Genomic DNA, 21,969 nt, shown 5'->3' with positions numbered 1-21,969 from the left:
TTATTTGCGGGGCGCGGGGCTGGGGCGGGCGCGGGTGGTGAAGCCAGACCGTGAGCACTTGGGAACCACCGTCCCGGCACGCGTTTCCGGCCGGAGCCGTTTCCCGGCGGCCCGGGCGCCCCGCCCCCACCGCTCTGCCCTGGACCCTTTCCTCCGTCCCCCGGTCCTCTCCGCCCCTCCCCGGCGCCGCCAGCTCCCGGGGGACGTCCCGAGCGCCCCGGCCCGCCTCCGTCTGCACCCACGCAGGGAGCCCTGGGCCGATCAGCAGCCACCCGGACCCGAGAAGCTGCTGCACCGGGTACGGGGGCCGGGAGGCGGGCGGGAGCTGGAGCGGGCCGCGGGGCGGGGCGGGGCCGGGCGCGCGGGGCCCCGAGCGCAGGGCGGGGCGGGGCGCGCGGAGAGGCCGGGCCGGGGCTGGGGCGGAGGCCTGCGGAGCGCAGGCAGACCGCCGGGAGTGGGGGCGGGTGGGCGTGCCCTGGACGGAACGCACAGGGGTACGGGGGCGGGGGAGGACACTGGGCTCCGGGCACGGCCTCCCACCTGAGGGCCTGGGCACAGGCCTAGGGGGCGCCTCGAGCTGGCACTGACCCCCAGGGCAGGGTCAGCGGCCTGGAGGCCTGATGGGTGGGGCCTGCTGGCGACTTGTGAGCTGAGGAGGGCACACAGGGGGCAGACAGCCACAAAGAGATCCCTCGCCTGCGGTCGGCGGTGGGAAGGAAGGGAGAGGTGTCTCGAGGAGGGGGCGCCTGGGAGCCTCAGAGGGTCACAGAGTCAGGGTGGCGCTGCAGAATATGCAGCGGGCCAGAGTAGGGCACGCAGAGCGGGAAGGACGGAGCTCGTGGGGCCGAGCGTCCCGCCTCCGCGTGACCTCCTCGTCCTGTCTCCCACCCCTCAGGCCTCAGCCACCACTCCGGATGCTGGTGCTGCCGGCCCCCGGCCCCCGGCCCCCGGCGTTTCCCTCCGCTGAGGCCATGCAGGCCCCTCCCCCTCGGACAGGCGGGTCCCCAGAGCCCGGACCTTCCTGCTCCACAGGATGTCCCCAGACCTCGCCCTCTTCTTCCAGGCCCAACCACTACCTGCTCATAGACACCCAGGGCGTCCCGTACACCGTGCTGGTGGACGAGGAGTCGCAGAGGGAGTCCGGGCCCGATGGGGCGTCGGCCCAGAAAAAATGCTACAGCTGCCCCGTGTGCTCCCGGGTCTTCGAGTACATGTCCTACCTGCAGCGACACAGCATCACCCACTCGGAGGTGAAGCCCTTCGAGTGCGACACTTGCGGGAAGGCATTCAAGCGAGCCAGCCATCTGGCGCGCCACCACTCCATTCACCGGGCAGGCGGCGGGCGGCCCCACGGCTGCCCGCTCTGCCCTCGCCGATTCCGAGAGGCGGGCGAGTTGGCCCAGCACAGCCGGGTCCACTCCGGGGAGCGCCCCTACCAGTGCCCGCACTGCCCGCGCCGGTTCATGGAGCAGAACACGCTGCAGAAGCATACGCGGTGGAAGCACCCCTGAGCCAGGCTGCGGGGCCCCCCCAGGTACCGCGGGATTTTGGGGGCGGGGGTACACAGGGACACCTCTCGTCCTCAGACAGCTGGCGAGCACCAGGGGGCCCGGGACACAAACAGACCTATCGCCGCAGGGAGGCCGACCACGGCCTTAAGAAGTCCTGCAGTCATCTCCTGGTGTTTGGGAGATAAGATGGGAACAAGACCCCACGTTTCCTGAATTGAACCCTCTAACCTCAGAGACACCAGCGATTCCACGACTGAGCCCTGACTGCCGGGGTTGGGCCAGGTGGGGGCAAGAGTGCCATGTGTTACCGATCTTTGGCCTGAAAACTGTGCCTGGGGGCCATCAGGAATCTGCACTATCTTCCTGAGACCCGCCCCCTCCCCCCCAACGTGCGATGCTGCGGGAAAGGGCCCCAGACTTGCCTCCCACTCCCCAGCCAGAGGTGGAGACTGGACACTCACTCAGTAAACACGTGTTGCGCTTTGAGCACCCGAGGTCGGTCTGGGAGATTGTCTTTGCCCACTGCCTGGCAGGGAGACTTCGCAAGTGCCTGGCCCACCTGGCTGGGGAATGGGCAGGTTGGCCTGTTCTGGGGTTCATCCGAGCTTGGCTCCTGACCACCTGTGTCACTGAGGCAGAATGTTTTTAATCTTAACTTTCTAAAAACCACGATCCATTGTAAGAAACACATTTTATACGGCAACCCGGTATACAGATACACAAAATACATGGAAAACAAAGGTTTAACAATAGCTACTTCTGCGTGCAGGCCTCTCATGTTTTTTCCATCTATTTAATTTTTTAGACTGCTGATTACAGATTTCATTCTACCATATAAAATTTTCTGCGCATGAATATGTAGTTTGAAAGACACCGAACTAGGGCAGGTGCCGCCCCCTGCACGTTTTGACACCGGTAGTGACGTGAGTAGGAGCGGCGTGTGGCCAGGACGGTTCCACTCTCCAGCTGCAGGGGTAGAAAGCACTGCTCTCTTAAGAGCTGGCAGGAATTCTGGAGCACGGAAGCTACCGGAGAGAGGGAGGAGAGGCAGGTGGCACTGGGGCAGAAGCCGAATAAACACCTGCCCTCACCGAGTTTTCTTTGAGTGTCGGAGTTGTGTCAGGCACTGTGCCGGGCCTCATCGCTTCCGACCTCTTGTTGGGTGGAGAAAACCAGCTGTCTCTACTCCCTAGAGAGGGAGCGTCCCATAATCTGACTCCAGATAACACTCATAGCGTCCCGAGCTTCAGTTCTGGCCCTGGCCAGGCGCTGGGCTGAGCGTTCTGCGTGCGTCGCATCCCCACAACAGACCTAAAAGGGATTATGATCGTCCCACTTTACAGGTGAGAAAACCAAGGCTGCGAAGGAGCGGCCAGGATTGGGATCTAGGTCCGAAAGTTGCAAAGCCAGCTCTTAACACGGGGGCAGGGACTGGTTTTTAGGCCTTTGTTTTCGGGGAGGGGTAACTCACTAGTCCGAGGGCCCCGGGAAGCCTGGGGTCCTGCGTGCTCAGCCCAGGGGAGATGCAGGAGCGGGCCGCGGGGGTCCACTCCGGCCAGTTCTCAGCATCTCTCTTAAGGGGATCCTCAGCTTTCCTGGCTGTTCCCTACGTCTCCCTGCCTCTCCCAAACCCGACCCGGCGCCTCCTCACCCACCCGGGTGACCCCGGGCGCCGCCAGCTCTCCAGGAATTGGGAATTTCGTGACGTTCCCTGACCAGGCTTCGCCGAGGGCGGGGGGAGTGCTGCAAGGGGCCATCGCGCAAGTGCGGGCCGGGTCTCCGCCGCAAACGGCCGGCTCACCAGGGACCCGGGACTCCTGGAGGCACGCCACCTTCGCACCGGGTGGCCCCGGCTGCTGGCCCTCCTCATCGCCCGTCTCCGAGACTCACCGCCGCCTCCGCCCCGCCCGCGGGTGGGTGGTCGCTTCCTTTCGCTCCCCCTCACTCTTTGCAGACGCTCCCCAGCGCCGGGCATGGGCGCCGCCGCCGCCGCCGGTCCCCGGGCCGGATTCCGCGCGCGGGTGGGTGAGCGGGGATCCCCGGCCAGCTCGGCCCCGGGCACTGGAGGGGGTGGTGGCCGCGTCCGCACCTGCGGCCAGGCGCATCCTCCGCGGGGACCACTCGCCGCGGCCCGCCCTACCGCCCGCGGGACAAAGGGCGGGGGCGGCGCATCCCCACGCGTGACCTTCTCCCGCGCCGCGCACGCCCAGCCCCCCAGCACCGTCCGGTGCTCGCCCGGACGTTACCCGTGGGTGGGGAGGCCCGCCCGTGGCTGGGGTCCCCACCCTGCACCTGGAAGTTGGGGCACTCTCCCAGGCCGGTAACCTGTGTCGAGACCCTGTCGGCCTACTTCGACCAGAACCCTGCTCCGTCGACCCCACGGGTCCTCCTTCCTCCAGCTCCCCACTCCCTAGAGCCTAGGAGTTTGTAACCCCAGGTGTCCTCAGTCTGCCCCGCCTCCGTCAGACCCACGAGTCCCGGCCTTCAAACAGCTTTCCCCACGTCGAGAGCCCCAGGTCCCCCGGAATGCCCCCCAGAAGCCCGTCTGTGTTCCTCCATCTGTGGCTGCCCTTTTTGTCCAGTGGCCCTGAGGCGCTCAGCTGCCGGGGTCTGCAGAAGGCCGCGCCATGAACAGCCGAAGGAGGCCAGGTGAGGAACCGGGGCCCTGCTCCACCCACCCAGGTCCCTGCCCTTTCCTCCCAGGCTGGGGTCTGGTCCGAGGCCCCGGGACCTCCCTTGGGTGAGCCTAGCCTCTCTCCTCCAGTGAAGAAGGACAGCGAGGCCTTGGAGATTTCCATCCCCTTCGATGAGACGCCCCACCTGGACCCGCAAATCTTTTACAGCCTGAGCCCCTCTCGGGGGAACTTCGAGGGTGAGTGGACTGGAGGGGGACTGAGTCCCGTGGGGGTGCAGCCAGGGTCCTTGAGACCTGGGGTGTGACCAGGGCCGACCGCCCCTAGAGCCGGCGGAGGCTGCTTCCCCGACAGCGGCCCTGATGAACGGCATCCGGGCCCAGCTGCACCTGGCCCTGGAGAGGAACTCCTGGCTGCAGAAGCGCATTGAGGACCTGGAGGAGGAGCGGGACTTCCTGCGGTGCCAGCTCGACAAGTTCATTTCCTCTGCCCGCCTGGACGCAGGTGAGGGCGTCCCCCCTACCCAGGGCACCCGGCTCCACCTTCCTCAGGGACACGGTGCCCTTGCATTCACACTCCTCCTTTGGTGGCTCTCTGTGGGCTCCAAGCCCAGCCTCCTTCCCGCTTGAGTCCTGCTGATGGGCGGGACTGTGGCCTGATTGTCTGGGTCCTGAGCACTGCCCCGACCCCTCCCCACAGGGGCTTTCCTGTCCCGAATCTTTAACAGTGGCCTGGAGGATCCAGCCTCTCCTCGACCTCGGTGGTGGTCAACCCCTGGCTGGCTGCCTCGAAAGCTTCCACTTCCTCTCTGGAAAGTCATCTGAGAGTTAGGGCAAGGGCCCTGCAGCTTTTCTCAACACCTACCTCATTGGGGATCCCTGTGCTCTGGCGCCACCTCTGGCCTGGGTTGCTGGGGTCTACCACCATCCGCCCCCCCCATGCTGGGGAAACCCACGCAGGATGGTCAGGGGCAGGGGCCCCTGGACTTTCTTTGTGGTAAGACCAGCACCGGGCTCCGAACCCGCTGTTAGAGGGAGGGCCTGCATCAGAACCTGGGCAGCTTCCCGGTCTGGGTGAGGGCGGGGGCATGCCCTTCCCGGGGGGACTAGACCTAAAGACTATTTCTCTTGGGGTCTGAACCCCACACCCCCAGCGAGCCCTTGCCTGCCCCTACTCTTCTGGAGGCCTTACTGGGTCCCCAGAAAACTCCACTGTGAGAACCCCACAAAATCACTCTTTCCTGAGGTCCCCGTGGTACTGGCCTGGTCCTCTGGGCCCCTCCCCCAGACCTCTTGCACCAAGTCTGAGCATCCTCAGGCCACGCTCCACCCAGGACCCCCAAATCCCGGCCTAGTGTACTGTGTTCAGCTGGGCGTCTGTGCTGCACTTCCTCCTGGGAGACCCCCTTTCCCAGGGACTCTGTGACCTGCCGCCCGCCACCTCGATGTCCTGTTCCCGCAGTTCACGTGTGTGCGTGTCTTCCCGCCCCTCTCCAGACGACCACTGCCGGGGGAAGCCCGGGCCTCGGCGGGCCGAGGGGGACGGCAGAGGGGGGACAGGGGGTGAGGCCTCAGACCCCGAGTCAGCCGCCTCCTCGGTCAGCGGAGCATCTGAAGAAGGCAGCACCATGGAGAGGAAGAGGCAGAAGCAGAAAGGAGGCCCAGGCCGGCGCCGCTTCGGGAAGCCCAAGGCCCGGGAGAGGCAGCGGGGTGAGTGGGGGACGCGGGGGCTGGGGGTCTGTATGAGCTCCCTTGTCCCCGCCCCTGCATCGGCAAACAGACCAGATCAGACCTGGTTGACTGTCTGGGCCTCCGTGGGTGGTCCTGGAGTTAGGGCCTCAGGCCCGGGGGAGGCAGCAATGGCCCAGGAGGACTGGGAGGAACGCAGCCCTTCCCCGCACTCTGGCCCTCCCCGGGGCCTGCCTGTCTCCCCTTCTCCCACCGTGTGTAACTCACAGCTAGCCTCCTGGTCTTTCTGGTTCCACTTTCTGCCTCCTCCCGCCCCCCCGCCGCCCCCCCCCCCCGTCTCTGTACCCCCAACTCTCTCCCCTGCCCTCGGCTTGCAGTGAAGGACGCGGACGGGGTGCTCTGCCGCTACAAGAAGATCCTGGGCACCTTCCAGAAGCTGAAGAGCATGTCTCGGGCCTTCGAGCACCACCGAGTGGACCGCAACACGGTGGCGCTGACCACGCCCATCGCGGAGCTGCTCATCGTAGCCCCGGAGAAGCTGGCCGAGGTGGGCGAGTTCGACCCCTCCAAGGAGCGCCTGCTCGAGTACTCGCGCCGCTGCTTCCTGGCCCTGGACGAGGAGACCCTCAAGAAGGTGCAGGCCCTCAAGAAGAGCAAGCTGCTGCTTCCCATCACATACCGCTTCAAGCGGTGATCCCACCCCACCCGGCCCGGCGCCCGCCCTCCGGCCCCTGCTTCCTCGCCCGGCGCGCGGGGCCGGCGTGTGCACGGGCGGTGGGCCCCCACGAGGGCGGCTCATTTCCGCTCGGACCGCCACCCCCTCCCCAGGCCCCCTGTATATAGGTCTGTCCCCTGGGCCTCTCACAGCCCTAGCGTCCACCCTGCCCTCCGCCTTCCCTGGGTTGGGGGCTGTCCTCCCTTAGTCCTGCTTCCAAGAGGACCACCATCCAGGGCCCGGTTCTGTCTTCCCTGACCACTGGCACCCCCGCATCTGAGCGGCACCGTCCTGCCCTCGCTGGGCCCTCCCTCCTGGGGAAGACTGCGGGACCCTGCGGGGCGAGGCCACTGTACATATCCCGTCCGCACCCCAGCCCCGCAGCGAGCTTCCCACCCGCCTTCCGAGACCGCCCGAGTCCACACGAGACAGAGCTATTAAGATAATTTAAATTAAAATGATAAAATTTGGAATAAACTAGGCCCCGGCCTTTTCCTGGGCAGGGGGTGGCCGTTGCCGCGGGGACGGGGGCTCTGGAGGATTCCGGAGCGTGGACCGTCAGGCGGGAGCCGGGGAACTGGGCGAGAAAGGGTGTAATTAGCTCCCGCAAAGGCAGGGGTGGGAGGGGAGGCAGTTGTGCCCTGGGGGCGGGGCAGCACTTCGGGGAAAGTGCGTGAGCAACACCCGCTGGGCTACTGGGACCAGAGGCGCGGCGGCAGGAGGAGGGACTCCATGACCTCCGACGGAGGTGGCCTGCCGGGGCAGCCGGGAACCTCCGAGCTGAGGAGTCCGCCAGGAGGCGGTATCGCGAGATTATCCGTCTCCCGGAAGTGTCCTCCGCGGCGCCTGCGCGGCGGGGCGAGCGCGCTTGTGCGGTCGCCACGGCAACTAGTAAAGAGGCGGCGTAGCTTAACGGTTGGGAATGCAGTGCCCTCCCCGGGGTAAGGGGAAGACTCGCGCACGCGCGCTGAGGGCTCTGGAAGCAGGGGTGGGGGGGCCTTTCTGGAGCAGCTGAGAAACCTCGCCTCAGACCGACGTCTAACGCAGGCGCAGAAGCCCATCTCGCCCCCACCCCCCCCCCCGCCTCTTTCACCCTGCGCAGGCGCACAAAGCCGCGCTGGCAACCTCCGCAGCGGCCGCGCGCACCCTTTACCCCGCTGGCTGCTTTTGTCTCGCGCAGCCTTCTTAGGCTCTCCACAGGAGCGGCCCTTCTTTTCCTCCCCTTTCCCCACCCGGAGAGTCAGGTGCCGAGAGCTGGGACGCTGCCCTTCTCCGTTTCCTCTCCCCTGACCCACCTCGCCTCTGTCCTCCCTCCCTTTTCGGTTCCCGGAGCCGGAAGGAGCCGAAGCACTGACGGAAAAAGCCGAAGCTGTCACCCGTGAGTGGGGGTCTTCCCGAAGTGGTGGCGGAAGGAGCCGAAGTTCTCCGGGAGGGGAGGAGGGTGCCACTGGAATCTCCGGAAGGAACCGAAGTTTGGAAACAGCTAGATCTCTGACTGGGTCCGAAGGCGAGCGCCGGAAACCTTCGGAAAGTGCCGACTCCGGGACGGTTAGGACTGTCGGAAGTAGCCGATTCGCTTGGACTGGGCCGGCGGAGAAGAGCGGGGAGAATCAGCGCAAGCAGTCAAAGGGACGGTTTGAATTTTCAGAAGAAGCCGGATTCTTAGAGGGGGCTGGGTACAGAGGAACGCAAGGAACTCCGAAAACATCCGAACGTGGAAGAGCTAATATCCGAAAAGTTACGAAAACTTGGGAGAGTCCGCGAAACCCTCACTTCGGGTGTTTTCGGAAGCAGCCGTAGTCACCGCTCCGGACGCTTTCCTCTACGGTCCGGAAATAGCCGACGCGTTTCGGCGCCAGACCCTGGGGGGAGGGGCACCTCGCGGGCGCGCAGGCGGTGAGGGGCGGAGCCGGGGCGGGGCGGGGCGGGCAGCCAGGCCTTGATTAGGTAGGAGGCGGCGGAGCGCCGGCGGCGGCCGGAAGTAGCCGAAGCTAGCGGCGGAAGTAGCCGAAGCGGCCGGAGCGGGCGCGCGGCAAGGCGAAGCGAAAGCTGCACAGCGCCCTACGCGGCCGCCTCAGCATGTCGGACTTCGACGAGTTCGAGCGGCAGCTCAACGAGAATAAGCAAGGTGAGAGTGCCGGGGGAGAGGGGCAGCGGGCGGGGCGGTTCTTGGCTTCCCTCCGTGTCCCCCGCCATTTTTCCCGTCGCTTCCCCCTCTTCTTAGGGCCGCGCGGCGCACCCCCCCTCCCGTCCCGCGGCGCGCGCCTCGCTCACGTGACCGCCCGGCGTGCCACGCGCGGCGGGGAGGGGGCGGCGGGCGCCGACCCGGACGCATGCGCACCGCGCTCCGCTCCGCGCCTAGAGTGGTCGCGTTGGAGGCGGCGCTGGCGCAGCGGGCTCGCCTGGTGTCACCTCACGGATTTATGCGTTTTTTAATCTGGAAAGGAGATTGTATAGATGAGTCCAGCAACTCCTTTTCGCCCGACGCCCTGGCACTTCCGCTTCCGGCTGGTTAGGCCTGGTTCTCCACGCCCCCTTTGTTCCAAAATGGCGGTTGTGGGTCCCCCTTCACGTGGGCGCTGGCAGTGCCGCATGGGGAGCACCTCTCACCCCGGCGCCTTTGCCCTTCTTCCTGCTCACCGGCCGCCGGGACCCCGCGGGCTGCTAGGGTTGGCGGCGGTGGAAGAGGCCGCATTGTCCGTGCTCTGTGCCCCTCCCGCACCCCTGCACCCCTTCTTGGGGCCCTGGCTCCCCCGGCGGTCGCAGTGCGGAGTGTTTGTCTGTCATCGCTCCCCACGGCCTGCATGATCGCGCCAGCCTCCTAAATCTCAGCGTGGAGCGGATTCTTGGGCACTGAGCGAGGAGAGGGCTCGTTTCACTTCAGAGGGTGGGAAGCTCGTCCCCCTCGGGAGACGGCGAGTCCAAGCACGGGGCTGTGATTAGTTTGGGGACTCCAAGAACGTTAGCGCTGGGAGAGTTGTAGGACAGTTAGCAGATTTCCTTGCCTTCTTAATCCGGTTTGGGAGTGAACAAATTTGGGTCGAGGGAAGGTGGCGGGCTTGAGGCTTACTCTGCTTGTGTCTGGAACGCTGAGTGAGGGGCGCTGGGATTCACCTTTCGGCCCAGCCTGAAGTTGGGGAGGGGGTGGCTGGATCAGTAGACTGTGCCTGGGGAAGCGTACCTACCCACAGGTTGTCTGTCCCATACGTGATGCACTGCTTAACAGCACGGGCTTTGGAGGGGAGCAGACGATGAGTAGCACCTGATGAGTGCCTGAGTATTTGTGGGCCTATTTTTTTCTCACGTAGGTCGCTGGTGTTTTTTTTGGTCGCTAACAGATGATAGTGATAATAGTTACGTTTACAGCACCCACCACAGTGTGTCACGCACGTTGCTAAGCTCTTCTGCAGTTTTCCTAAGAGGGTTCTTGTAACAGCTCCGCGAGGCTGAAGTGATTTCGTACCCTTCGCAGAGGTGGAAACAGACTCAAGAATAAAAGTTTTCCAGATTTCAGCTGATGAGAGGCAGAGCTGAGATTCAGCGGGCAACATGCCGACAATGTGTGGCATGTGGCTTGGCCTCTTTAAAGAACCCAATAAGTGAACCTTTTCAACGGTGAAATCGTTCATAATGTGCGGGCTCACACGGAAATGTGGACGCGCGTTTCCAGCAGATGTACCCAAGCCGTACACCTGGGGGTGCCCAAGAGCCTCATTTAAATAACAGGAGAAAACAGGTTTAGAGGTTTGGTTGCTGTTGCACGGTTTTGTGCAGGAAGCTGAAACGGCCCCTGAGTCTGCGGGGCTGCGGAGTCGCGTCCTCCCAGGCTGGACAGCCAGAGCTGATGGAGCTGCCCTGGGGCCCTGACACCCGCGCTCTGGTCTCTGCCTGGGTGTCCCCTCTGCCCTGGGAGGCCAGGCCCTCAGCCTGGGCATGTCCCTGGGGTTGGTGAGTTGTTCCATAACGACGTGGCCGTGGCATTTAGAGCAGCCAGAGCTCCCCTTCTGTTCTGATGTGTGCTGGATCATTCTGGTTTTTTTTTTTTTTTTCTGGGGTGGGGCAGGGGTTTCCCTTGCTTTATGGGGCAGCTTTGCCCACGTGCTGCTCTGCCCCTGAGTCTGTCTTGGCGGTCCTGCCTCCCCCAGGCCTCAGCCCCTGCGACCTGGGTTCCGTGTTTGTGTCCATGACACCCGGCGGGCACCAGTGCTTACTGTGTGACCACCTCTCTCTGGTTGTCTGTTTCTGAGCGTCAGCTGCAGGGGTGTCTCCCCGTCTTAGCAGTGGGGAGCCAGAGGCCCAGAACCATTGTCCATCCCCTTCCCAGGACCAGGATGCTCCTCACACTGCTTGCCCGTTCCTCCTGGTGCCAGTCTTGGATATATTTTTCACGTTTAGTCTTTTCATCTTTGAGGAGGCAATTTCACCATCACTAGTGGTTCCAGCCAGGTCCTAATGGGTCTGCCTGTTTCGTGTTTAGAGGTATTGCCCCTGCCTAGCTGCCCTTGACCTTTCAGGGTTCATATTCAGGCTTCACCTGTATCCAGGCTTTTTGGCCAGGGCAAGTCACATGACCTCCCTAAGCCTCAATTTTCTCGTCTGTTGTGAGCGAGATTCCCGCTCCCAGCAAGTGTTTCCCCACAGTAACCCGGGGAGTAAAAGCAGCAGAGTCTGGTTTTAGACAGGATCTGAGTGTTTGCAACGAGGTTTTTTTCTTTTCTGGGTGCGTATGTAGCTTTAGTGTTAAAACTCATTTATAAAAGTTCTCGGGTAGTTGCTTCGGAAGAGCTTGAGAGTTGAAGCAGTACGCCCGAGGCTTTGACAGCCTGTCCTTACTGCCCCCGCCTCCTTGTAAAATGAACTGGAGTCTGAGGGCTGGTTGAGCATAGTGGAGGAACCAGTGGCCTCTTTGAACCGAGGGACTGGACTACAGACCGCGTGGGGCAGAAGCCGCGCGCCTCGGAGGGTGGCGGGCTGCTGGGCAAAGGAGGGGAGGTCGAAGGCCCCGGCTGTAGCGGCCGTGGGGCGGTCTGGACGAAGGGCCCACCCAGCTCCTGCGTCCTTGACGCGGGGGTGGTGGGCGGGGCCTCCCAGGAGGGCGGTCCGCTTGGGGGCGGGGCGGGACGGGTGGGTGCCCCCCCCCGGGGGCTGCCCGGCCCCGCCCGGCCTGACGCGGGCCCGAGGTGGGGCGCGGGGCCGGCTGGTTGAGGAGGAGTCTCCTGAGGGGTCGCCGGGTCCCTTCAGGAAAACATCACTGGGTCTCTTGATTCCCCAGCGTCTAGCCCTGCCCCTCTCAGGGACGACCCTGGGTCAGGCCCCTCAGCCCTGGAGGGGGACCAGGAGCCAGCCTCCTCTGACTTCTCTGGCCCCCCAGCTCCTCCTGAGCAGACTCAGGTACCTTACACCCCGGGGCCCTGCCAGGCCCTGTCCCCTCAGGTAACTGCTCCCGCCCGGCCCCCAGGGCCCTCGGGCTCCGCGTGCGTGGACAGGAAGCCTGCCGCCCCGCCCTCCTCGAGCCCTTCCCCGTGGGGGTGGCCTCCCGGGCAGGGGCGCGGCCTCGGGGGCGGGCGGGCCGGGCTGCCCCCGCCCAGCTCACGGCCCTGTCCCCGCAGAGCGCGACAAGGAGAATCGGCACCGCAAGCGCAGCCACAGCCGCTCCCGGAGCCGGGACCGCAAGCGCCGCAGCCGGAGCCGCGACCGCCGCAACCGGGACCAGCGCAGCGCCTCCCGGGACAGGCGGCGCCGCAGGTACCAGGGCGGCGGGGCTGCGTCTGGGCCGCCGGCCCCTCTCCACGCGGGGCTGGGGGCTCTGCTGTCCTGTCTGGCCGCCGTCGTCTCTCTGCGGGGGCTTCCGGGGGCGACTCTGGGGTCAGGGCCCCGCTTCCCCCGTCTGGTCTGGGTTCTCTGTCGGCTTCCCGGGCTGCGCTCTGCCTCCCTGGGGCGGGGCGGCGTCTCTCGGGACAGCTCTCTGCTCGGACGCCTCTTCCCTTCCCAGGCTGCCCCCTGTTCTCTCAGCCCCAGTGGAAGGGCGGGTGGGTGGCGCCCCGCCTCCTCCCACCTCAGCCTCCAGCTGGAAGCTGGTCTGTCTGGCCCTTCTTCCCTTCCTCGTGGCTGGGGGGCTTGGGGGCGATGCCCTGCCCCAGCCCTGGGGCTCAGTGCCCTCGGGGGGGTGCGGTGTGCGGGGGAGACGAGGGTCCCCAGTCACCCCTCCCCACACCTTTCCCTCCCACCCCCAGCAAACCTTTGACCAGAGGCGCTAAAGAGGAGCACGGTGGATTGATGTGAGCTTCTCTTCTGCCCCTTCCCCCACACCCTCCCCCGCCTCCCCGCGCACCCCGCCCTGTCCTCATCCGCTCGCTCGAGCACCGGGAAGAGTCCCCTGCCCAGAACGGGTCGGCCCTGATTGCGTCCTCTCTCTCCTTGAGAGCCGAGCCGGGGACCGAGGGGAGCCGGGGGGGCTGCAGGCCCGCCTTTGGTCAGACTGAGGTCGCCCTGCCCCACTCTCCCCTCCCGCCTCCCCCAGTCGCTCCCCCCGCCACGAGAAGAAGAAGAAGGTCCGCAAATACTGGGACGTGCCACCGCCGGGCTTTGAGCACATCACCCCCATGCAGTACAAGGCCATGCAAGGTGGGCTCCACGCCTGGGCTGGGGGCGGGGTGGGCGAGGCCCTCAGCAGACCCTGCTCCGACAGTTTGTCCTCTGACCCCTTCTGTCCCTCTTGAAGCTGCGGGTCAGATTCCAGCCACTGCCCTCCTCCCCACCATGACCCCTGACGGTCTGGCTGTGACCCCAACGCCGGTGCCCGTGGTCGGGAGCCAGATGACCAGACAGGCCCGGCGCCTCTACGTGGGCAACATCCCCTTTGGCATCACTGAGGTACTGCCCTCCCCTGCCCCCGCTGCCCCCCCTTCCTGTGCCCGCTGTTCCTCCCTCCGTCCGTTCCCTCCCCCAGCCTGCACGGGTCAGACTCTGCGCCTGCAAGGCCCCCCGGCCCCCTCCCCGACGGACGATGGAGTTGAGCCAGCCAGGGGCCGGGCTGGGTGGCCCTCTCCTCCCTCCTCTTCCCTCTCCCATCTCCCCTCCCCAGCCTCCTCCAGCTGCCCAGGGATCAAGCACACACATAACGTACCCACGAGTCTGTGGTCCGAGTCCGTGTGGAGAGAGACAGAGAGGGAGACACGCACACGCACACACACGCAGACGCACGCCCCAGCCTCTCTGACACGCCTCTTGTTCTCTGCCGCCTCCCCGTCCTCTCCCCCACCCCTCCATGGTTGCTGCTCTGATTTTGATCGCCCTGACCTCCCCGCCTTCCCCACCGCTCCTGTCCCCTCCCCTCTCCCTACCCCTTCCCGTGGCGCCCCCGAGAATCCCGAGATCAAAGAGTTGTTTCCATTTCTCTTTAAAGTGAAATATTGTGGGGCTGAGATCCCTCGTAGCAACAAAAAGTTTGCTACCATCGGCGAAGGCAAGTAAGGTCCATTCTGACTTTCTCAACCTGCACTTTGCTGCATTTGATAAACCAGCCCCCGACTCCAGGACCAGATCCCTCCACATCACTCTTCTCTCCCCCCTCCCCGCCCCGCGCCCCCTCCCCGCCCCCCCTCCACCCTCCGTGTGCTCCGCCTGTTGATGCTCCACTTCATGCCGTCTCTCTCCTGCTGTCGCCACTGGATGTTTCCTCTACACTTTCCGTCTGTTTTCTCGCCTCTCCCTCGTTTCCCGCTTCTTCTGATGACCTCCCTTCTTCCCCGGTTGGGGCCCCTGGCTGTCTCCTGTGCTGCCCCCTGCCCTTGTTTCTTTCATCTTTCTCCTGCGTTTGTCCCAACTACTGATCTCTGCCCCACCCGGACTCCACTGTCCCCCCCCCTCCCCCCACCCCTCTGTGTCTCCCTCTCTCACCCTTCCCCTCCTCTCTCCACCTCCCCTCCCCGCCCCCCCCTGTCTCCTCTCTCCTCTGCAGGAGGCCATGATGGATTTCTTCAACGCTCAGATGCGCCTGGGGGGGCTGACGCAGGCCCCTGGCAACCCTGTCTTGGCCGTGCAGATTAACCAGGACAAGAACTTTGCCTTCTTAGAGGTGAGCAGGCCTTGTTCCCACCAGGCCCTTCTGCAGTCTGCTCGCCACCCAGCTGTGGTCTTGGCACCCTTGGGTGGGCTCTGACCAGCCACTCGCCTTGCCCCTTACCAGCTTCATTCCTGTCCTTTCTTTAGTTCCGCTCAGTGGACGAGACCACCCAGGCCATGGCCTTCGACGGCATCATCTTCCAGGGCCAGTCGCTGAAGATCCGCAGGCCTCATGACTACCAGCCCCTGCCGGGCATGTCGGAGAATCCCTCTGTCTACGTGCCTGGTGAGTGGGCTCTGGGGGGCACTGAGGGGTGCACAGGGCCAGCCCGGGGTCTCTCAGCCTGTCGGAGGCTGGGCAGCCCTAGGGTCTTGGGAGAAGTGGGGTGCGCTGGGCCTCCAGGTCAGTGCACGCGCCAGAGCCCATGTGGACGCCCACGTGCCCGTGGAGCTCCTCCTCAGGCCTGACGGGCGGCTGTCCCTGCTCTCCTGTCTCGGGCTTCTGCTGACCCCTGGCTTGAAGCAGGTCTCCCTGCCGTGGTCAGTGCCGTCTGGGTAGGTGGACAGCGAAGCAGACCTGGGTGGCCAGAGGCTGCTCTCTGATGGGCCGGAGAGTTGCTGTGCTTTGCAGCACATTGTCTCTGGTGGAGCTCCTCGGTCACTCTGGCCCGAATGCTCACAGATGCTGGCGTCGGGGGCCCTGTCACACTCATGGTATAAAAGGCCCTTCTGGAAAGTCCTCAGACCGGGCAGGAGCAGCACATGGCTGCACCGGACCTGCAGGCTGTGCCGAGGGTGGGCCTGTGTTGGGGGCATCCCCGCCCCCGGGGGTTGAGAGCACGGGTTGTCCTAGCTGAGGTTCACACCGAAGGGCGCGCTTTGGAAGCAGTCCTTGTGCTTATGAAGCCAGGGGTGCGGGGCCCAACGAGGGCGGCCCTTGGGGACCACCTGGCTCCTCTCTGGTCCCTGCTGAGCGTGTGGGGGAGGCCAGCAGTCTCTGGAGCTTGTGGGAGGCCCTGACCTGCTGATTTGCCGTGTTTTCTGTGCACGTGTGTCTGGGGGATCAGGCCACAGGATGTGCTTCGGTGCCTCCTGGTGACCCAAATGCGTCCTAACCATCCTGTTGATGCAGGCTGGCCCAAGCCTGCCATGCCAGGCACCATCTGGGGGTTCCCTGTGGTGCGGTGGTGTCGTGACTGTCCTGTAGTACAGGGTTAGAGCTGGTGCCTCACCCCTGTACGCAGGCCTGCCTGTCATCCTTCCCTTGTGGGAGCCTGGCTCTCACTGCGGCGGGTCTCCTCTCCTAGTATTTGCCTCCAGTCTCCATGGAGGGGCTGGGGCTCCAGCCACAGTGACTGGGGAGTGTGCTTCCTGGGCTGTGGAGGGGGTAGGAAGCCAGATGCTGCGTGTGGGTGAAGCATTCTCAAACCAGAGAAGTTTCTCTGTAATGACGAGTTTTTTTTTTTAATTTAATTTTCGCCGTGCGAGTCTTTGTTGTTGCTTGAGGACTCTCCTTAGTTGCGATGCTTCTTGTGGCAGTGGCTTCTCGTGTGGGGCTTGAGGGCGCTTGGGCTTCAGTTGTGTTCTGTGGGCTTAGTTGCCCCGAGGCAAGTGGGATCTTCCCGGGCCAGGGATCGAACCCTTGTCTCCTGAGTTGGTGGGTGGATTCTTAACTACTGGACCAACTACTGGACCACCAGGCAAATCCTAAACACAATATTTTGATTTTCCTTTCTACTCCAAGGAAGAAGTCGAGTTCACAGATTATTGAAGGGGTGAAAGTGATAGTCCCTTAGTCCTGTCTGACTCTTTGCGACCCTGTGGACTGTAGCCCACCAGGCTTCTTTGTCTGTGGGATTCTCCAGGCAAGAATACTGGTGTGAGTTGCCATTCGTTTCTGCAGAGGATATTCATGAGCCAGGGATCAAACCCAGGTCTCTTGTATTGCAAGCAGATTTTTGACCACTGAGCCACCTGGAAAGCCCCAGGGAGATGCACTTAGTAAAATTCAACAGATGCTTTTGGTTGGAGAAGAAACAGTTCAGGACCCTGGATGGAAGGGGCACGGCCTGAGGCCGTGCACCTGTGTGGCCCGGAGGCGTCTGCAGGCCAGGCCAGTAGCTGGGCAGCTAGGGCTCCTGCTGAGGCGGTGGCGTTGCTGCGGGGCCTAGGGAGGCTTCAGAGCCCATGGGGGCTCTGGGCACCCACGCCAGCCCAGAGCCTCTGTCTGCATCGCTCGATCTGGCGTGGGCCCTCCTGGCAGCCTCACCACGGCAGGCTGGTGGTGGCTGGGACGCGGCCTGCCCTTCCCCGTGCTGGGCCGCCTGGAGTTCGGCGGCCTGTTGTTCTCATCCGCCCCCGCTTCCCCCACCAAGAGCCTTGTCCGGGCGGAACGCTGCCCCTCTGGTCCTCCGGGCTACCGGCGCTGGGTCGAAGAGGTGGGCCAGGCCAGGTGGCTGGCCGCAGTGGGCCCTGAAAGCAGTCAGGAGCAGGCCACGGTGTGGGCCCCGGGGGCTGGAGGACAGCGCTGCAGAGCCTGGTGGGCTGGGGGGCGGGGGTGCTCAGCAGGGGGTGTGGCCAGTGGGTGCCTGGTAGTTCTGAGGCCTGCTCTGTTGAGGGGCCCCCACCGGACGTAGCTCAGTGCTCGGGCTGGGCACAGCCCAGCCTCACGTACATAGAACACTGGGCCCGAGGTCCCACGGGACCTGGCCCAGAGGCACGGGGGTGGGCAGGCCCGGGGAGTTGAGGCCCCTGGGGAGCCCTGGTTAGGGGGTGGGGGGGGCAGGAGCTCTGAGCTGGGGCCCGAGGGGGAGGGGAGGCCGTGGTTTGCGACCCTCCCTGGGGGCTGAGAGCTCCCCCAGCTTGGGGCGAGTGTGGTTGCTGACCTGGCCCATCGTGCGGCTGTGCCCGCTGGTGTCGGGTGTCGTGAGGAGGGGGCTGGCAGCCAGGCGGGCCCCCCTGGAGACAGCCCCCAGGTCCCCGTCATGACCGTGCCAGGAATCGCAACCTGTCTGCTCTACTCCCCTCCCCCCAGGAGTCGTGTCCACCGTGGTCCCGGACTCTGCGCACAAGCTGTTCATCGGGGGCTTACCCAACTACCTGAATGACGACCAGGTAGGCCTCTGCCTGCCCCGAAAACTGATGGCACCGTGGCCCGACCCCCGGCCCCCACTCCCTGCCCCGCCCTGCAACCTGACTGTGCCCCGGCCCACGCAGGTGAAAGAGCTGCTGACGTCGTTTGGGCCGCTCAAGGCCTTCAACCTGGTCAAGGACAGCGCCACCGGACTCTCCAAGGGCTACGCCTTCTGTGAGTACGTGGACATCAACGTCACGGACCAGGTGAGCCCGGCGCCAGCACGCCCGGTCCTGCTGGGGTCTCCCCTCAGGGCGGGGCGCGGGGCTTGCAGCTCTCCCCCCTGCCGTGCCCTGTCTGCCACGCAGCCTGCTCTGACCCCGACCACCTCTCCCTGCCCCGGCCCCTCCCCGCCCCACCACAGGCCATCGCGGGGCTGAATGGGATGCAGTTGGGAGACAAGAAGCTGCTGGTCCAGAGGGCGAGTGTGGGTGCCAAGAATGCCACGCTGGTGAGCCCCCTGGCACGTCATCTTCCATTGGCTCGGGGCACTGGGGGCGGGGAGGGGCTGGGTGCTGGCGGGTCCCCCCACACCGGGGTTGGGCACCCCGTGACCCCTGCCTCCACCCCTCCACAGAGCACCATCAACCAGACCCCTGTGACCTTGCAAGTGCCCGGCCTGATGAGCTCGCAGGTGCAGATGGGCGGGCACCCGACAGAGGTGCTGTGCCTGATGAACATGGTGCTGCCTGAGGAGCTGCTGGACGACGAGGAGTATGAGGAGATCGTGGAGGATGTGCGAGATGAGTGCGGCAAGTATGGGCTCGTCAAGTCCATCGAGATCCCGCGGCCTGTGGATGGCGTGGAGGTGCCCGGCTGCGGGAAGGTGCGTCCCTGCACATATACCCCACAGGCGTGCGCGCGTCCGCACACACACACATACACACACGCCGCTTGCCGCCTCCCCCACACGTGCTGCTCTGACCCTTGCATTGTGTGAGGCAGCGATGCAGTGCTGTGGCCGAGCACTTGTTTCTGCAGGGAAGCAACTTTGCCACAAAGCCTGCTCCTGTGTGCCGCTGTGCACGTGGTCGGCTCTCCTGGGGGCAGCAGTGCTGAAAGCCGCCCCCGCTGCAGCCCCGCCCCCAGGCCGGCTCCTCTGCTGCGCTCACCTGGCCACCCCCAGCTCTTCCAGCGCGCTCCCTGGTTTCCAGGCCCGCCGAGGTGTGCTGGCCCTGCCCCCATTCCGGGTGTCTGCACCTCGCCGCACCCTGGGGAGCGTGTGTGCCTTGTGACCCCCCAGCCACTCACTTGCGCGTCCACGGGACACTGTTAGACCAGAGGTGGGCTGGGGGTAGGGCAGGGCCCTCCGTTTTAGCAGAAAGGTTGGCACGGCGTGAGGCCCACAGAGGGTCCCGGGCGGGCGGCACTGAGGGCGTGGGGTTAGCCGGAGTGGGCACGGGAGACCTCGGTGAGGTCTTCGAGTGGAGGTGTGGGTGGGCGTGCAGCCCTGCAGAGCTGGGAGTTTCCGCAGTCAGGGTGACAGCAGGGTGGTCTTCGGGGCTCAGCAGACGAACCGTCTACCGCTGTCTGGCCGGAGGGCGGGGAGAAGGTGTGTCAGCACCTGGACCTTGTGTCTGCTCTGCGTGTGTTGGGGGTGGGGGTCGTCACGTGATCAGACTTGGGGTGACAGGGCAGAATGAATGGAAGCTGAGAAGCGGGGAGGATGAGCGGGTCAGAGGGGAAGGGGCAATGCTGGGGGCTGGGGTCCCAGCGAGGTGCTGTGGGCACAGGGGGCTGGATGGACTTGCTTTCCAAGTGTGGGGTCTGGGGTCGCTAGATGTACTGGCCCCAGGGCAGAGGGGTGGCCCACCCGGGAGGGGCCTCCATGAGGTGATGGTGGGGAAATGGATGCAAAGACCTTGCCTGGTCTCTGGGATCTGCCTGTGAGATTTGTGTCCAGACTGTATTATCATTCTTTTCAAACATACGTAGGAGTAGGGAAACCGTCAGGGTTGACCGTGTGGAATAACACTTACGTTGGGTCAGAGCGCCCCGTTGGCCAGTGTCAGGATGCCAGGGCACTGTCAGTCTTAATTTCCGCCCTCGGCTTCCCATCTCCTCCTTTGTGTTTCTTTGCTGAAACAAAGTGTGTCTCGTGTCGCTGGAGCGCTTCCTCTCCGTCTGAGCCACTGCTGTCTCGGGTCTGGCGTCTGTGCTGCCACCTGGGCCCCATCCTGCCTCCAACAACCAGGAGCTGGTTGTGTCCCGTACCCGGCGTGATGGTGAAGAGCACCTCGGGGCTGCCCGGTGCCCCCTGGGGACACATCCACCTTGGCTGAGAACTACTATAAACAGAGGACTAAAACATCTTTATTTTTAAAAACCTACATGATACCATTCATACACTAGCAAAGCTACCCTTCGTGTCTGTCTACCTAGGCATGCTTGAGTTCCCTTACTGTCTCAAAGATGTCTTTTTAAGTTGGTTTGATCAAAATAAGAATCCTGCAGGTTGCTTTCAGACTTCTCTTTTTTCAGTAAGCCGTTTTTGCTTGTCGAAGCATTAGGGTGTATTTTCTAGAATTCTCTGTTTCCCCTTGTTCTGAATTAGGCTGGTTATGTCCACCCCGCCCTCCACTTCTGTCAGCTGCTGGTTCAAGCAAGATGATAATCTTGAGTAGGTCAAGGTTCAAGTTTTTTCTTTGGAATCAGCCTGGCTGTGAATACTAATTGCTGAGGCGTCCTTATCTCATCCTTGGTCTCGGGGAGACCCCATGGCTGCGGGGGACTGGGGAGCACCCAGGGGAGCCTGGTGCAGGTAGACTGCTCTCCTTGAGCCTGCCCATGGCCTGCCCTTTGGGCTCTTGACTCGAGCTTGCCTCTGCTCTCCATGCCCTTGTGTTCTGTGTTTCTTCGATCCTGGGGCGCTGGAGGGTGTTGGGTGAATCCCTGCACCTGCAGTGAGGCCGCTCTCCAGCCCTCTTCCTCCCGTGGAGTTCTGGGTTTGGGTGGGTGCTGCTGGTTGCTGAGAGGAAGCTAAGAGGCCTGGGTCTTTCTTCACAAGCCGCCTCTTGTTCCTACAGATCTTCGTGGAGTTTACCTCTGTGTTTGACTGCCAGAAAGCCATGCAGGGCCTGACGGGTCGCAAGTTCGCCAACAGAGTGGTCGTCACAAAATACTGTGACCCCGACTCTTACCACCGCCGGGACTTCTGGTAGAGGCGGCGGGGGAGGGCAGGGGTGGAGCTGGCTGGGGGCTTCTCCCCCTCCTGCTCCCCCGTTTTCCCCCTCTGAAGACGATGGGCAGAGGAGTGACAGCCGAATGACAGCCGGCAGCAACTGGAATGGCAGCAATTAAGGGTGGGGGTGGGCTGGGGTTGGGGCGGGGCGGGGACTGGGGAAGTGCGCACACAGACCCACACAGACACACGCACCCACAGACACAGAGGGAAGGGCGGGGAGGGCGTGACCGCAGGGAGGGGTTGGATCCCGACAGCCCCTCCCTGAAGCAGTCTTCTCCCGGATACCCCCTTTCTCTTACCCTTCCCCACCGTAGAAACAGTGTGTTTATATTTTATGGCCAAACTCTTTTGAATTTTGTTGTCCGGCCCGGTACCCTGCCCCTTCCCTCTCAGGACCACAGCTCCCGTCCTCCTGGCCTCTGGTCCTCGCCCCGGTGTCCTGGTTTCTTACGTAGTCGATTCTCTCTAGTCTCCCAGACTTGCCCCCCACCCCGTGGCCCCTGTCCCTCTCCTCCTCTCTGTGGCAGTTTCATATTTGCTAAGACGAATTTGCTCATTAAACATTTTGTTGTATTTTACTTTATGGAGCTGTTACGTGTCCCGTGTGTGTGAACCCTTTGCTTTCCAGGTCTCGGGTTCTTTGGGCCCCAGGCTGAGGCCTGGCTCTGGGAGGTCGACAGGCTGTCAACCCCGGCTTGGGTGCCCCTGCCCTTGGCGCAGCCGAGGTGACATTCGCCTGCGTGGCCTGCCGCGCTGGGACGGACCGGGGCGTGGCCCCGGGGAGCAGGGGGCAGTGAACTGGCCCAGCAGACAGCGGGGAGGGCGGTGGTCGGGCAGCCGGCTGGCCTGGTGGCCCCAAGAGCTCAGGTCGCCCAAGGCATCGCCGGCGGTGGCGCGTGGCCCGGGGGTCCGGAGCTTGCGCGCGGGGGTGGTCTGGAAACGATGCGTTCCCGACCAGACTCTTCCTGCGTACCCACCCTCTGTCGGCTCGCGGCGGCGGGCGGAAATAAGGCAAAAGGCCACGGGTCCCGCGCGCCGGAA

At 64.1% G+C, this 21,969-nt stretch overlaps 3 protein-coding genes and 1 long non-coding RNA gene across 10 annotated transcripts; 3 read left to right on the top strand and 1 right to left on the bottom strand.

The window, feature by feature from the left end:
* The first annotated feature begins 76 nt into the window (after positions 1-76).
* Positions 77-2,263, top strand: ZNF581 (zinc finger protein 581). 3 transcript variants are annotated; one of them, XM_069551955.1, is made up of 3 exons: positions 389-494; positions 896-1,534; positions 1,639-2,263. In XM_069551955.1, the coding sequence occupies exon 2, from the start codon at positions 915-917 to the stop codon at positions 1,509-1,511; it is 597 nt and encodes a 198-aa protein (XP_069408056.1). In that variant the 5' UTR covers positions 389-494; positions 896-914; the 3' UTR covers positions 1,512-1,534; positions 1,639-2,263. The 3 variants fall into 3 exon arrangements, with proteins under 3 accessions (XP_069408057.1, XP_069408056.1, XP_069408055.1); XM_069551956.1 differs by lacking the exon at positions 389-494 and adding an exon at positions 77-298 and having other exon boundaries at positions 896-2,263; XM_069551954.1 differs by having other exon boundaries at positions 896-2,263.
* A 381-nt stretch (positions 2,264-2,644) lies between these two features.
* Positions 2,645-7,024, top strand: CCDC106 (coiled-coil domain containing 106). The gene is made up of 6 exons (XM_069551953.1): positions 2,645-2,854; positions 4,094-4,160; positions 4,276-4,383; positions 4,472-4,648; positions 5,641-5,853; positions 6,210-7,024. Exons 2-6 carry the CDS (start codon positions 4,139-4,141, stop codon positions 6,524-6,526), a joined length of 837 nt encoding a protein of 278 aa, XP_069408054.1. The 5' UTR covers positions 2,645-2,854; positions 4,094-4,138; the 3' UTR covers positions 6,527-7,024.
* LOC138419293 (uncharacterized) lies at positions 6,983-9,053 on the bottom strand. Of its 2 annotated transcripts, none has more exons than XR_011248928.1 (2): positions 7,843-9,053; positions 6,983-7,124 (listed from the first exon to the last, which is right to left on the bottom strand). It is a non-coding gene; the product is annotated as an uncharacterized lncRNA (long non-coding RNA). The 2 variants fall into 2 exon arrangements; XR_011248927.1 differs by having other exon boundaries at positions 6,983-7,435; positions 7,843-8,810.
* Positions 7,242-21,506, top strand: U2AF2 (U2 small nuclear RNA auxiliary factor 2). 4 transcript variants are annotated; one of them, XM_069551948.1, is made up of 12 exons: positions 7,242-8,675; positions 12,157-12,292; positions 12,781-12,825; positions 13,068-13,171; positions 13,269-13,420; positions 14,508-14,624; positions 14,759-14,897; positions 17,646-17,725; positions 17,828-17,950; positions 18,109-18,195; positions 18,322-18,570; positions 20,771-21,506. In XM_069551948.1, exons 1-12 carry the CDS (start codon positions 8,627-8,629, stop codon positions 20,903-20,905), a joined length of 1,416 nt encoding a protein of 471 aa, XP_069408049.1. In that variant the 5' UTR covers positions 7,242-8,626; the 3' UTR covers positions 20,906-21,506. The 4 variants fall into 4 exon arrangements, with proteins under 4 accessions (XP_069408049.1, XP_069408048.1, XP_069408050.1 ...); XM_069551947.1 differs by having other exon boundaries at positions 7,412-8,675; positions 18,109-18,207; XM_069551949.1 differs by lacking the exon at positions 12,781-12,825 and having other exon boundaries at positions 7,652-8,675; positions 18,109-18,207.
* The last annotated feature ends 463 nt before the right edge of the window (positions 21,507-21,969 follow it).

This window comes from Ovis canadensis, chromosome 14, assembly GCF_042477335.2.
Source record: "Ovis canadensis isolate MfBH-ARS-UI-01 breed Bighorn chromosome 14, ARS-UI_OviCan_v2, whole genome shotgun sequence".
Classification (NCBI taxonomy): Eukaryota; Metazoa; Chordata; class Mammalia; order Artiodactyla; family Bovidae; genus Ovis; species Ovis canadensis.
Note: the sequence above shows the minus strand (reverse complement) of the source record. Positions and strands in the feature narration are given on the sequence as shown.